The sequence below is a fragment of the Marmota marmota genome, unplaced genomic scaffold (genome assembly GCF_001458135.2).
Source record: "Marmota marmota marmota unplaced genomic scaffold, marMar, whole genome shotgun sequence".
Classification (NCBI taxonomy): Eukaryota; Metazoa; Chordata; class Mammalia; order Rodentia; family Sciuridae; genus Marmota; species Marmota marmota.
The window spans coordinates 11,338,065-11,352,248 of NW_025999932.1; the positions used below are offsets into that span (position 1 = coordinate 11,338,065).

The 14,184-nt window shown below is 45.8% G+C and overlaps 1 protein-coding gene and 1 long non-coding RNA gene across 2 annotated transcripts in view; one reads left to right on the forward strand and one right to left on the reverse strand.

The window, feature by feature from the left end:
• Positions 1 to 14,184, reverse strand: part of Ubac2 (UBA domain containing 2) — a 154,983-nt gene that overhangs the window by 3,009 nt on the left and 137,790 nt on the right. Inside the window, exon 8 of the mRNA XM_048800682.1 lies at positions 11,172 to 11,294. Coding sequence (XP_048656639.1) covers positions 11,172 to 11,294 — 123 coding nt within the window. The remainder of the gene's footprint in view (positions 1 to 11,171; positions 11,295 to 14,184) is intronic.
• On the forward strand, positions 8,391 to 14,153 carry LOC125616062. The gene is made up of 3 exons (XR_007346676.1): positions 8,391 to 8,404; positions 12,247 to 12,250; positions 13,957 to 14,153. It is a non-coding gene; the product is annotated as an uncharacterized LOC125616062 (long non-coding RNA).

Genomic DNA, 14,184 nt, shown 5'->3' on the forward strand with positions numbered 1-14,184 from the left:
CCCTGAGAGGAGCAGGGGCAGGAGAAGAGTGGTGGACCTGCTCTTCCCTGTGTGGCCAGCGTATCACTTCCTTTCTCCCTCTATCCCTTGGCTCCTCTGGGGAACACTCCCAGCCCCCTGGCTCCGTGGTTGCCCCTTGGCTGGGTGCTGCCTCTGCCTGGGAGGGGTCTCTTCCCTTGGCCCATCAGCGGCTCTTCACCTGTCGGCTCTTGGAGTGCCTGCTCTCCCCAACGTCTCCTAGTCCAGAGGACTCAGGACGAGAAGTCTTCGGGGGATCCCACCTTCCTGTCCCGGGCTCACTGAGGCTGTCCCCACCACTGGACTGTAAACTCTCTGAGAAGAAGGGCTATGGCTGCTTTGTTCATTCCTGTGTTTCAGGATCCAGCAGCTTCCAGCCTGGTCCCTTCTGTCCCATGCTCTCATTTATGCATCACCTCAAAATGTGCCTAGAACAGAGCACAACACCGTGGGCGTTGGCTGACCTGAGTCCTGGGTGCTGGAGGGCCGCCCTCCTCTGACCTTGCCGTCCACTTAGATGAAGACAGCACAGGACGCTTTTGAGGAAGCAGACTTGTGTGCACATGTGCTTTGCGCAGGGAGCCTTATCGTGGGACTTGGTGTTTACCAGACAGAGAAAATGACCAAGTAGAAACAGCATAATTCTTTCAAAAAGTGAGAATTTACACTGAAAACCTTTGGGAAATTTCACCTGAAGCTCTTCAGACCAGGTTTCTCAATCCTCACTTCTAGGCACATGACATTGCACATCCCTGCCTGTTTTCTAGCCAACTAAAATGAATTATTTTTTATTTTAATTTTGTTGTCAACCAGGTTAGTTATCTCCCTCAAATTTGTATCACCCTGAAATTTGCTTAGTAAACTTCTCAAATTCGTTGGTGCTGAGATGTCACACAGCATCCTGGTGACATCCTGTGCCAGCAAGATTACTGTGGTACCTTGGATGAACACAATCTTTTTGATGTTCACAAGTCACCTGGTTTAGGCTCTGCCAGATGCCAAATATCAATTTTGCCATCCTGTTTTTGGGATTCACTTTCTCCTTTCGTTAGGGGCATTTTGAAGCTGAGTGTTAGTCCCCATCCTTTCTGGAGCCCCTGTCCGGGGTGGGGGATGGGCTGGGGGACCAGCACCGATTGCACTGCAATAAGAGGGAAATCTCTGGACTGGGCAGGATTGACACGAGCTCTTAAGCTGTTGGTCTCAACCGTTTGCAGTTAGGGAACTCCGTCCCAGGCCAGTGAGGAGCTGTCAGCCACCTTCTTTCTATCCATTATCTCTGCAAAAGTGAAACCGCAGGCCCACTTCAATGGCTTGGAAAAGGCTGCCTTTACTATTCCTCTTGGTCACCTCAAGCACAGCTGAGGACCGGCTGCTTCTGTGCACCTGGCCAGCAGGAGCAAATCTATTTGCTCTCCATTAGCACAGCATGGGGGTCAGGATTCACTGGAGCTGCAGAGCCCAGTTCAACAGAAGTTGGGGCACCTGACCTTTCCTCCACTGGTGAAGATGCTGATGGCAGGTGGTGACATGCAGGCTGCCAAGAAGAGCAGCAGCCAGGCTGCAGGGGCCCCATTGTCTGGAATGCCATTGTGTCTTAGCCACATAAGCAATGTCCAGCGTGAGGAGCAAAAGCTTTTCTTCCTTCTGAGGTCATTCCCTCTTAGGCGTGTGCAACCACACGCACACTGGCACTGGCTCACGGCCCAGCCTGGCTTTTCACAGGTCTCTGCAGAAGACTTTCTGCCATCTGAGCAGGCTGTGGGCTGGCAATGCAGGCTGAGGTGGGCCACCAGGCCCACTTAGGACGGAGCTGGTTTGGACCTTGCATGTTCTTTAGAAGTGAGAAGACCAGTGTGATTAGAGGGTTTTCATTGCTGATAAACTGGGTATGTTTGTCAGAGAAAACGACTAAGTAGAAATAGTTAGCATTGTTTTTTTAAAAAATGAACATTTATAGTAAGAAATGGTACGTGTCAAGCTCCTCTCACACGCAGAACACAACATGGATAAATGAAAGTGTATGCTTGGGCTTAAGTATGTGGGTGAAAACTAGCCAACCTGGAGGGAAGCCCCTGCTGCCCCTTCTTCAGGCCATCCCTGAGTTCAGTCCAGGTTGTAAGAATGGGAGTAACAACTAGTCACACAAAGAACAGACACCCACAGCTTTCTCTGGTGGGCACTAAAAATGACTGCTGTGGACCTTAGCACCTACTGGCTCAGAGAAGCCCTGGCTGCCCAATCCTAGCGCGTCTCATTCCTGCCTCTTCTGTGAAGGACTCAGGAGTGCTCCGAAGACCAATTCCTGTGTTTCAATGGCAGAAAGACAAAAGGGAGGCCTCTGCAGATGTGCAGTCAGGCAACCAAAACAGATGGGAAACCAGAGGTCCACTCTTCCTCAGCACAGACATTCAGGAGGCAAGGCTGGTGGCCAGGGTGGCTCTGCAGAAGTGCAGGACAGATAGCTGGGCGCTCCCAGGAGGCAGGGAGACCAGTTTCCTGGCGTCAGTCCTGCGTATGCACGGGAGAGCTCTAGAATGGATACGTAACGGGTGCTTGATCCATGTCACCTCTTAGGATAATTATTACCATGAAAGCCTCTGGGCCAGGAGGGCAGCAAGCTCTCCCTCTGGACCTCTGAGGAGGCCCTGATCCAGAGCCTCGGATGGCCCCCACCTGGATCTATTTTCCACACTCCCTTTCACCTGCTTCCACTTCACTAGTTTTGTACCTTTGTTTGTCAAGAACTGATGTGTCCTTTACAACAACAAAGTGCAGGCACACAAGTACACAGTCCTGGAACAAAACCTCCACACTTAGAAACCAAGAGGGCCACATGCTGCAGATTTCTAGTTTAAAATGATATAAACAAGAACTGGCCTAAGAAATCTAACATGATGAGACCAAATGAAGCCAGAGGATGGGGACAGCCTTCTTTTTTAAAAGGTGAACACAGAATTTTAACAAAAAGGCCAGCATTATTTTAGTGACTCTTGGAAATACTTTATAGATTCTAGCAGATACTCAATCCCAGTGATTATATGAATAATGGTATTTATAGAAACTCAGCCCACCTCCTGCCCCAGACAAAGCAGAGATTTTAGCTTCCACATGTATTAAATCATACCCAAAGCCTAAACTAATGGCTTCTCTGTGGGCTGCTTCCTATCTCTGCAGTTCAGCTATGGGATGAGAACCCTCAGGTCTAACCATGAGAATCTGATCAGATTTAACACCCAAGGGAGGGGAAATCCTCACTGTAGTCTCTCAGTTTGATTTGGCCAGATAACGAAAGCACATCATGGCCAGTTGAAACCCAGTGGTTCAAGCCAGGATGAGCAGGTGCAGCTGGCCCCCTGCTGTCTGGCTCCCTGAGGTCCTGGCCAGGTCTGCCTCATTTCCACCCAAGGGACAGGGTGGTGCACTCAGTGCTCTGGTCGTGGAGCATGAAGCTGGGGCATCTGAGCTGTGCGAGTTCTTTAAGAAATTGGTGGTCCTCTGGCAAAAATAGCCATAAGCATCTCAAGGACAAAACAAGAGAGTGAAGACACTCAAAAGTCTTCAAGAACAGGCACGACGGAGCATTTTCTGCCGTGAGCAGAGCCAACAGCAGGGCTACACACACTCTCATCGAGTCAGCCACACTGTCAACAGCTGTGTGTCTGGAAAACTTACAAAATGCCCATGGGAGTTTTCTGAGCCTGTCCTTCAACATTCGCTCTCAGAGCACCGTGAATACCCTCCTCCTGCTCCCACAGCAGAGTTTCCGTTGAAAATCCTCACCGCGAAACATCAGATTAGTGCAGCTCAGTTTTTAGTCCAAAAATTGAAACCATCTTTTTCTCTAACTTTGTTTAGAAGCTAGCTATGGTTGGTTACTGTCCAAACAGGGTCCTCTACTCTTGTCTCTTACACAACTGTCTATTCAGACTCAAATATGCCAGCAGAGGCGCACACCTGTAATCCCAGCAGCTCAGGAGGCTGAGGCAGGAGGATCACGAGTTCAAAGCCAGCCTCAGCAATGGCAAAGTGCTAAGCAACTCAGTGAGGTCCTGTCTCTAAATAAAATACAAAATAGGGCTGGTGATTGAGTGGTCGAGTGTTCCTGAGTTCAATCCCTGGTACCCTCCCCCTAAAAGTTCTTCAAATGTACTATCCAATGTCTGTCTTCTGTGATGTGCCAGAGGAGAGGCACAGGGATGATTTGACTTTAGGACACCAACCACAGGCTGGGACTGCAGTAGATGCAGAGCCTGGCTTTGCCTCTGGGGGCTGAATGTGACCATGGGCATGCCCAGGTGCCCACCAGGGACAACTTCTCCTGCATCAGCTGCCTGTGTCATGAGCCAGACACCACAGCGTCAGCAGCCCTCTGCAACCCCCTGTGACGCAGCCTTGTGGCTGGCTGACCCAAGGTAGGGAACCCAGACAGGAACAGGCGCCACCACAAAGCACTGTCACTGTCAGCTGACAACCTTCCGAAGAACAAGATGGAATACACTTTTCCCATATCACCGTTCCAAAGAGACCACACTGAATGAGGAAAATCCTAGAGATGGAGATAAATCTATACCACTTTCCCTTTTTAAAAAAATTTAAACATCTATGATTGGGCTATGTGTACGCATCTCTACCACCTCAAGATAATTCTTATCCAAGGAAACTAGTGAAACCCCACTTTGTATTCATAATTAACTCCTTTTTGTAACTTGTAAAATGGGACATTTGTTCCAATGACATTCATTACTAACTCCCATCAGGGACAACTGGGCTCCCTTTGTCCAAATGACACTGTGGTTTTATTTAACTTCCCTTTAGCTAAGGGTGTCAAAAACAAAGGGTGTTTGGGGTTCTTACTTCCCAAATTCTAACGCTTGTAGAAAGCAATACCCACCTTACGGTGGCCCCCACCTGATCCCTAGGGGTCAGTCACGTAAGGGGATTGCCCTTATGTGGTAGGCCACATGCACACCCTGTCTGGATAACAGGGGACACAGCTGGCTCTTCAACTCACCTCACAGCACCAGCTGCCCCTCCCTGCGTTCTGATGCAAGGTTCCTCCAGGATTCAGTGAGGCAGTGTGGCTCTCCCTTCCCTGTCCTCTGATGTTCCTTTCTCACACCTCCTGGTTGAGGAGTGGTTCCAAGTTATTTTACATCCTGCCTGGCCTTGGGCTGCCCAGAGACTCTCCTCTTTGGCCCCTGTTGCCTGCTTCTGGGTCAGGTAGGTAGTAGGTCCTCCATAAGGGTTGAGCGAGCTTCCTGCCTATATCTTTTTTAAAGCACCCAGCAGGATCGGGCACCACAACAAAGATGGTTTAATTATCCAATTGTCACCTGATATTTCATTGTAACAAGTGTACCTTTGGTGTCTTGTGAAGAAACACTCCCAATCAACCAGATTCACAGAGGTGGAAAGATCTGACACAGCTCAACTGTCTAGCACAGCTCTGAGTGAAAACTCAAGTTCTGAAAGGGAAGCCCACGGAGCACACCTTCTCTGTCTGACACTGAGTACCTGAGTGTGTCAGGCTCTGTGGGGAGGAAATGGGGCTGACCTGGTCCCAGCCCTCAGGGAGCTCCTGTCTACCAGGGAAACCAGACACCATGTGAGGCACAAAACCAACACCTGCTTACAGCAACCATGAGTATTCAGACCAGACACAGAGGGTGCACACGTGGGCATTAGTGAGGGCTCTGCTTCCAGAGGCTCAAGGTTTAGGTGGGTTTTTGGAGACGTGGTAAGGAAGCCTGTGTTGAGAGAACTTCATTAAGATATTGATTTTCAGATAACACATTTGTTTCAGAAAACACATTTGCTAGTTTACCAGTTAAGACTTTGAAGTATCCTACAATTCTCTCTCTTCTTGGGCTAATGGAAATCTCAGAGGACATAAATGGAATCCACATGACCTGTATCCTGTGTTATAAAATTGTCACTAAGGTACTGAGTGGCACTTGGTTGGGCCAGAGTCTTCCAAGCACCCAGGTGCACCATGTTTTCTAGGCAGGATGGAAGAAATTATAGCTGTGGCTGTGATAAGGAGCTACCTCTTCTTCTATGTCTAGTCCACCATCTGGGGAACCATGATGATGTCATTTCCTGTTTAACCCTCCCATGGCTGCAGCCTAACAGCAGAGTTCATGCTTGTGTGTCAGGCCTTGGGGAACCTGTTCCGCCTGCTTCCAGACAGTGTCCTGCCCTGCCCTCCGTGCCAACTTCACCTGAGTCTGGTGAACTTCCACTGGGCCCCTTCCCTGTGAAGGCCACTGCCCTGACCCTCACAGCACCAATTCAACAGCAGATGAGCCTTTTCCTGGCAGTGGTTTCCAGGCCTGTCTCCCTGCACTAGGCTCTAAACTCCGTCATTGCAGGAAATCCTACTTTATTTACCTCAGTATCAAGACATGAATGGAAGAAAGGAAGTGGAAATTTGTTTATCTTCCTTTTGTTAAGTCCTAGCTTTTTTTGTCCTGTTTAACTTCCTCGTCTGATTTCATCTGAACGGTCATTTTTTTAAACCTTGCAGAGGGTTCAAAAGAGACACACTTAATAATTTTTTCTCCTTTGATTTAAAAATATGTAAATATGTCCATATTTCATTATTTGTTAATTTTGAATATTAGTGTAGTATAAAAATACCAGCTTAAGAAAAAAAAAAAAAAAAAAGAAAGAAAGAAAGAAAAAGAGAAGCTGGGTGTGGTGGCACATACCTGTGGTCCCAGCTACTTGAAAGGCTGTGGTAAGAGGATTGCAAGTTGAGTCCAGCCTGGGCAACTTAGTGAGATCTTGTATCAAAATAAAATTTATAAAAAAGGGCTGGGTGTAGCTCAGTGGTAGAGTGCTTGTTCAGCATGTAAGGCCCTAAGTTAGATTCCCAGTACTATAAAACAAGAAAGCTATAAAAGTACTATAAAACAAGAAAGAGAGAGACAGACAGACAGATATCCTTATTCTGAAGATAGAAGACACCTCAGCACATTCAATTACTGAAGGGAGTTCACTGGACAGCTAGCTCTTGGTTTTGACCCTATCTCCTTTGGTCTTCCTCTCCCCTCCTCCTTCTCCTTCCCCTCCTCCATCACTCGCCTGGCAGGACCCTCTACACTACCTGACCCTCACTGGACCTGGAGCTGGTGACACCCTTCTGGTCCTCCTGGCAGCCCTGCAGCCTCGCTCCTGCACAGCTGCTTCTCACGGTCACTTGTTATTCCACGGCTCATCCGACATCCCCCACCCCTCGGCCCACTTCTTGGAAAGTTCTGTAAACTGGCAGGGACCGGCTTTTTCCCTCATGCTCCTCTCTGCACGTGTGCACCACGATGGCCAGAGCAGGCGTCTTGTCCTTCAGTTCCCAGGGACTGCCTTTAGCAGTCTGTGTAGTTTGCCAGTCTGGGCAGCGTGAGGCACAAGGTGCAGCTCAGGGCTCTGCAGCCTTGCCTAGCTTGCCCCCATGGGATCCACCCTGTGGCCATGTTAAGAGGGACAGGGATGGCATCTCCAAGGCAAAGGTGCTATGGGTGTACCCACCAAAAACAAGACTGGGTTCTGAGAAACCAAAAAATCTTAACAGCAAAAAAAGCAAATGTAGAAGAGGTGGCAGATGTCTATGGCCGTCTGTTACACTAAGACTGGGCTGAGGAAGGAGGCACACTTTCTCAAAAGAACATTCTGCTTTCAAATTCATTGCATATACTTCCCATCTACTGGATTTTACTGAATAACTCTCATTAAAAATATCTGAGGTGTATGGTTATTAGAAATGCTTATATGAAGTTTTCTGCTATTTTTCTGGGTTTAGAAAATTATGAAGCTTCTTTAATACATTATATGACTCATTTACAAACACATTTAAAAAATTAAGGATAAAAAGTTATTAAAGTTGGCTTAATGTTTTATTAACATAATATTTTAGACAGTAGCTAGCATTAACTAATCAAGAGCTCATACAGTAACTTTGTACACTTCATCATAAACATCTTGAAAGGAGGATCAGTGGTTTGTTTTTTTTTTTAATCTTTTATACTCACTGTAGCACCTACCCAAGAAATGCTGAGACTGCATAATAAATAACACTTGTGAGCCCTGTGTCTTTAGTGCCATGATGGTTTGTATCTGCCACTTTCAGGATAATCAAGAACCACAAAAAGCAAGACTTAGAAAAATCAGTGAGCAAGAAAGTGTAAATAATCTCTTGCACATGTGCATCTTCTCACAACCCAGAGCAGGGGAGAATTAACTGCTGCTTTAGACTGATATGGACATCATGTTAACCTCACTGTTATCATTCTGGGAGGATCAGGAAAAGTGATTCATTTTTTAAAAACCCCTAAAGACTTCAATTACACACATTCTTCTTGTTCTCTGTTTTTGACACTCTTTCCCTGTCAAAGTGCCAAAACCAAGAAATATCTCACCTTTAAATACCTCATGCCCTTAACGGCTTCGTGAAGAAGGTGACTCACTGCTATACCAAGTAAACAATAAGGTAACAGAAGTTTGATCTTTCCACCTGGATTTGAGACTATTATCTTACTTTTCAATCTGTTACTATAAAGATCTTATCCCTGGGGACAGCAGTTGTTGAAAAGTTCTCTAAACAGGTAGAGGAGAAGTGCTCTGGCTGCACAGCCCACTGCCCGCCTGAGCCAAGGGGTGGACAGGCACAGTTGTCAGGCACATTTTAGTTTCTCTCAAAAGCATTTACCATGGTCTCTCTAAGGGCCACTGGTAGAGTTCCAGAAAACCTGAAGACACAGTTTTGCCACCAGGTTGGGTGCCCTGCTCTTTGTTACTCTAGGGCTAAGAGATGAGGAACCTCCAGGCATGGTGTGGCCAGTTGTGAAATGATGATCTTGATTTGCTTTGTTTGATGAGAAAAAAAAACCAGCATACACAGAAGAAAAATTTCCAGTTTGAAATAATTTCAAACTTGGGGAAGTTTCCTGAATAGTAACAAGAAACCCTATTTACATCTTCATTCAGATTCAGCAACTGTTATTTTGTTAACTGTTTTCCCTGTTTCTCTGTCTGCACACACAGAGCATGTGCACATTCACTCTCACTCACAGACTGTTCCTGAGCTACCCAAGGGTGGGCTGCACACAGCTCCCTTTAACTTCCTTTAATGCTTCTGTGCGCATTGTCTAAAAACAAGAGTATTCTCTTTCCTAACTCGTCAGTATGGATGCCAAATCCTGCAATTTAACACGAACATGATACTATTTCTAATTTACAGTATAATCTCATCCTAAAAGGGCCTCCCCAGCCCCTGATTTTCCCTATAGAGAATCTTGTTCAGTATCGATACTGAATCTTGTTCACTATCGAGTTGGCAAGGCTCCCCAGTTCCGGTAATATAGAATGGTCTGTGACATGAGGGTTCCTGAAGAGCATAGGCCAGGTATTTTAGAGAATGTCCCTCATACTGGTGAAGTTCTGTGCCTGAGTGTAGCACTCAACAGCCGTGCGCCTCTCAGGGTGTGAGCACGATGTCTCTGTTCAGCACTGCTAATGTTACTTTGGTAACTCGGTGAAGGGGTTGCTCACTATACAGTTACTGTTTTCTTTTTATAATTAACTTGTGCAGACATACTGTGAGAGTATATTCATCCCCAAGTCTTCACATACTGATGATTCTTCCCTGAACTGATTTTTATTTTTACCATGATGGTTACAAAAGTAATTTTCCAATACTGCTATGCTTTCTGTAGTATGTGAAATTCTACTAAAAGGAAATGCATTTCCTTTCTTCTGTGTAGGTATTTATGTAATATTTATCTATTAATATCGGTATAAACTCACGAATTCTCCCTCAATGGATTATACCATACTACTGTCCTCATTTATGTGCTCAAATTCAGGATAGATGTGGCCAGGGGACCCTCAGCGGGCTCGGGAGTCCTTATGACATGCCCCACCAGTTGCTGAGCACTTCCCCACTACCTGCACAAGATGTTCAAGGTTATCTTGCTCCTCCCCACCTGGGCCTGGGCCCACCATTTCTCTCAAGAGGTCTGGTTCCTTTCAGTGGGGAAAACTATTTGGAAACAGATCTGGGCACTGGGTGTGCTCAATGCTACTAGGATGTCATCGGCTTCTGATCCCTATCAGTCAGAGCAAGGGCAGGTGTGTGTGTAAGGACACACACACACACACACACACACATACACACACACACAATCATGGTTTGTGCAGACACTGCTAGTTCTGATCCAGCCCCCAAGGGTTCTTCCTTGCTGTCCCATGTTCTATATTTGTTCCTTCCTTTTTCCACAGTATGACACCTATTTCCTGTATTTCCTAATACACGTGACATAATTTTAGAATCCCATTCCCATGCTACTATGAAAAATAAACCTACAAAGAAGAGTCTTAAGATTTGTTTGTAGTTTTTTTCTTTAGACTGTTCAAAAATTACTGAAATTAATTTCCATTTAATGTGATTATGTTATTCATTTGAAATATAGTTGAATCATTTTTTTTCAATTTTACATTGGTGCCTATTCTTGTTGATCTGCTTTTCAAATATGTACAATATTAATATGATTTAAAATCACAAGTCAAAACCATACCAAAAGTGCTACTTTCTCCTTATCTTTCTACTTCTTTCCCACCTTTTGTAGGAAACCAACTTCATTAGCTTCTTGTATAAATAAAACAAAACAGATTTTAAAATCAGCCATCATAATGCATTTCTTTTTCCTAAATCAAACCTTCCTCAAACACGTAAGACCTACCACAGCTGCTAATAAAGGTCCAAAGTTGTTGTCCCTGGTGGCAATTTAGCTGCTATAAAAATCTTTGTATTGATATGCCTGATTTCTTTCAAAATCAAGCTTTTATTTTCTTTCCTCCCCCTTCCCTTCCTTTTTTTTCCCCCTTCTTTTTTTTTCTGCTACTGGGGGTTGAACCCAGGTTCTTATGCACTCTAGGTCAGCACTCTATACATTGAGTTAATCCCCAGCCCTTTTTATTTTGAGACAGGGTCTCAGTAAGTGGCCCACACTGGCCTTGAACTTGTGATCCTCCTGCTCTAGCCTCCTGAGTAGCTGGGATTATAGGCATGCACCACCATGCCAGGTTACAAAACCCAGGGCTTGACTTCTTGCTGGCTAAACCTCAGCACAGCCATACCAGGTGTGGCTGATTACCTGTTCCTCAGAAACCTCCAGAGGAGGGGAGGCCTGCTGTTCTGACCGACGACCATCTTGATAGTTTATGTTTCTCCGCTGACGTAAAGGAGGGAAAAGACGATTCCAATTGATCATTCCTCCCTGAAAAGAGAGTAACACAATCATAAGACATCAGGAGCAGAACCACCACCAGGCCTAGAGGAGGTTTCTCTCCAGGTGGCCACATAGAGGGACAGGGAATGGAATGTACTCATCTGCTCCAGGCCAGCAATTCAAGTCCTAGAGTTTCCCAGCCCCCTTCAAACGGCAGGATAAAGCCAGCAGCCTGCTCAAGGTGCAGAGTAACAGGAGGTAGAAAACCAGTTTGTGCAACTGGTCATGAAGGATCAGACATTCCTAATCTTGGCCTGCGTCCCCACCGTCCCCATGGACTCTGTCCCAACAATGGTCAGCCTTTGCAGGAGGCCATCTTACTAGAGGCAGAAAGCTGGGTTTCTCCAGCCGCTCTTTAAGGAGCCACTCCTCCTCTGCACCCCATCTCCTCCAGTCCTCCTATGTAGGTAGAGTCTGAGTGTGCTTGGACGGCAGGCGGTAACACAACCTAGTCCAGCAACAGGCCAGAGAGGAAAGGGACATCACACAAACAGAGCAAAAGACTCAGAAGTCAGGATCAGCGACCACCCTTCTGAGAGTGGCTTTATGGATACTTAATCGTGATAGTAATGTCATTTCTTGCTCAGTCTATGTCACCAATAAAAAAAGGTAACTCTGTGAAGAAAAATGTATTACATGATGCTTTTAAATTTCTTTAGCTATGTTTCAATCTTTGAATTTTCTAACTTAAATCTCTATTTCTAGATGTCTTCCAGTTATGGCAAAAATCATAGGCTAAGATAACCTGAAAATCTGCCTACTATCAAGACTTAAAAACACTAGATTAAATATTTGAAAATATTTTATGTGTACCTGAACACAAAAGGAAGGAATGGAAGGTTTCACAACACGAGAAACAAATGGACTCTGGGAACCAGAACAGAATCCAACAGGCTGCCTAGGCAGAGGCATGGGGGTAAACCCAGGCCCTGCCACACAGACCCGTGGGGTCATCCCTAGTGGGCTCAGGGGATAAGGCCCTGGGTTTGAAAGAGGCAGTGACTAGGAGATCAACTGTCTGCCTAAAAGGCACAACCTTTAACTGGCAGTACCCCAGTGAAAGAGAGGTTAACAAAAATCAAACCCCAGTAGGGCATGTGGTGTACACTTGTAATCCCAGTGGCTTGGGAGGCCGAGGCAGGAGGACTGTGAGTTCAAAGCCAGCCTCAGCAACTTAGTGAGGCCCTAAGCCACTCAGTGAGAACCTGTCTCTAAATAAAATACAAAAAAAGGGATGGGGATAAGACTCAATGGTTGAATGCCCCTGAACTCAATCCCTAATTATCTACCCGCCACCTGCCCCCACCCCCTCAAAAATCACACCCCAGAGCCTTTCCTTCTCAGGGAGAGGACTCCTGCTCCTGCCTGAGAAATGGGAGCAAACTGGGGCAAATTTAGGGTTTAAGTTTCACTACATATGTACACATGAGTCTCAGAACTCATCAAAGTTATAGAAAAACTCCTGTGATCCTAACTACTCAAGAGGCTGAGGCAGGAGGATCACAAGATCAAGGTTAGCCTGGCCAACATTAGAAGACCCTGTTTTAAAAAGGGTTATGTGGTGGAGCCCTTGCTTAGCATACTCGAGGCCCTGGGTTTAATTTCTAGCACTGAAAACAAACAAACAAACAAAAAATAAAAGCTAGCTCAGGGATGGAGATGGATGCATCTAAGGGGCCAACCAGAAGCAAACCCAAAGTTACACTGAAGAGGGCTGGCAGTGTAGCTCAGTGGTAGAGCACTTACCTAGTATGTGCAAGGCCCTGAATTTCATCCCCACACCTCCAAACAAAAAGCCTCCAAAATCATCCTGGACAGATCCTCTCCTGCTCTGGGACTACATGGGATATATTATAGATAAGGCTCCAGTGGTAAAAGATTCAGAACCCAGAAGCACAAAATCCACAAGGAGAAAACCATGTATAACAAACAGGATGAAATCCACAAGGAGGGGCTGGGGATGTGGCTCAAGCGGTAGCGCGCTCGCCTGGCATGCGTGTGGCCCGGGTTCGATCCTCAGCACCACATACAAACAAAGATGTTGTGTCCGCCGAAAACTGAAAAATAAACATTAAAATTCTCTCTCTTTAAAAAAAAAAAAGAAAGAAATCCACAAGAACTTCAATAGAGAACAACCTGAAAAGTGATTATTAAAAACAGAAGTCCTAAAGAGACTAAGATACACAAAGGTGACTTAAGAAAAGAATAAGGTATTATGAAAAAACTCAAGACAGATTTGGGGAAAAAAACAGAATAAAAATTAGGGAAACCGAAACCATTCCCACCTCCCCTCCAGCTAACAAATGTGAAATATAAAGAGACGGGAAAAAATGTCAGAGAAATATTAATCAAAGAAAGCTGATGTTGCTATATACCTATCAAATAAATAGACTTCATATCCAAGAAAGCAGACCTGTGAGCTTATCAGACACACCAGACCAGCAAATAACAATCCTACCCACCTGAAACACATAAGAGAAGAGCCACTCAAAACAAGAATACGGAGGCACACACTGATGGTCTTCTCAGACCATCCGGGAACAAGTTGAGTCATGACTCCTGACTCTGTCCTGGGGCTTCATCTTAGCTGGATCTCCCTGCTTGATGTGGCCCCCTTCAAAACTGCTGCCATCCAGACCCTCACCCAGAGGAAGCTCCTCGTCCTGAACAGCTCTGCACCCTGAACAATGCTTCCAGCTGGTTCTTACTCATCTAAGCACCTGGAGGGACTCTTCTGCTCTCTCTGCCTCTGCTCTCAGTGCTACCGCTTAAAACCTGGTGACCACTATGAACCATTAACACTGACAACCTGCAACTGGTGTGCCACTGTGTGAAGTGTGGTATGTGACTGGAGTTCTAGAGACAGTAATAATTAAGA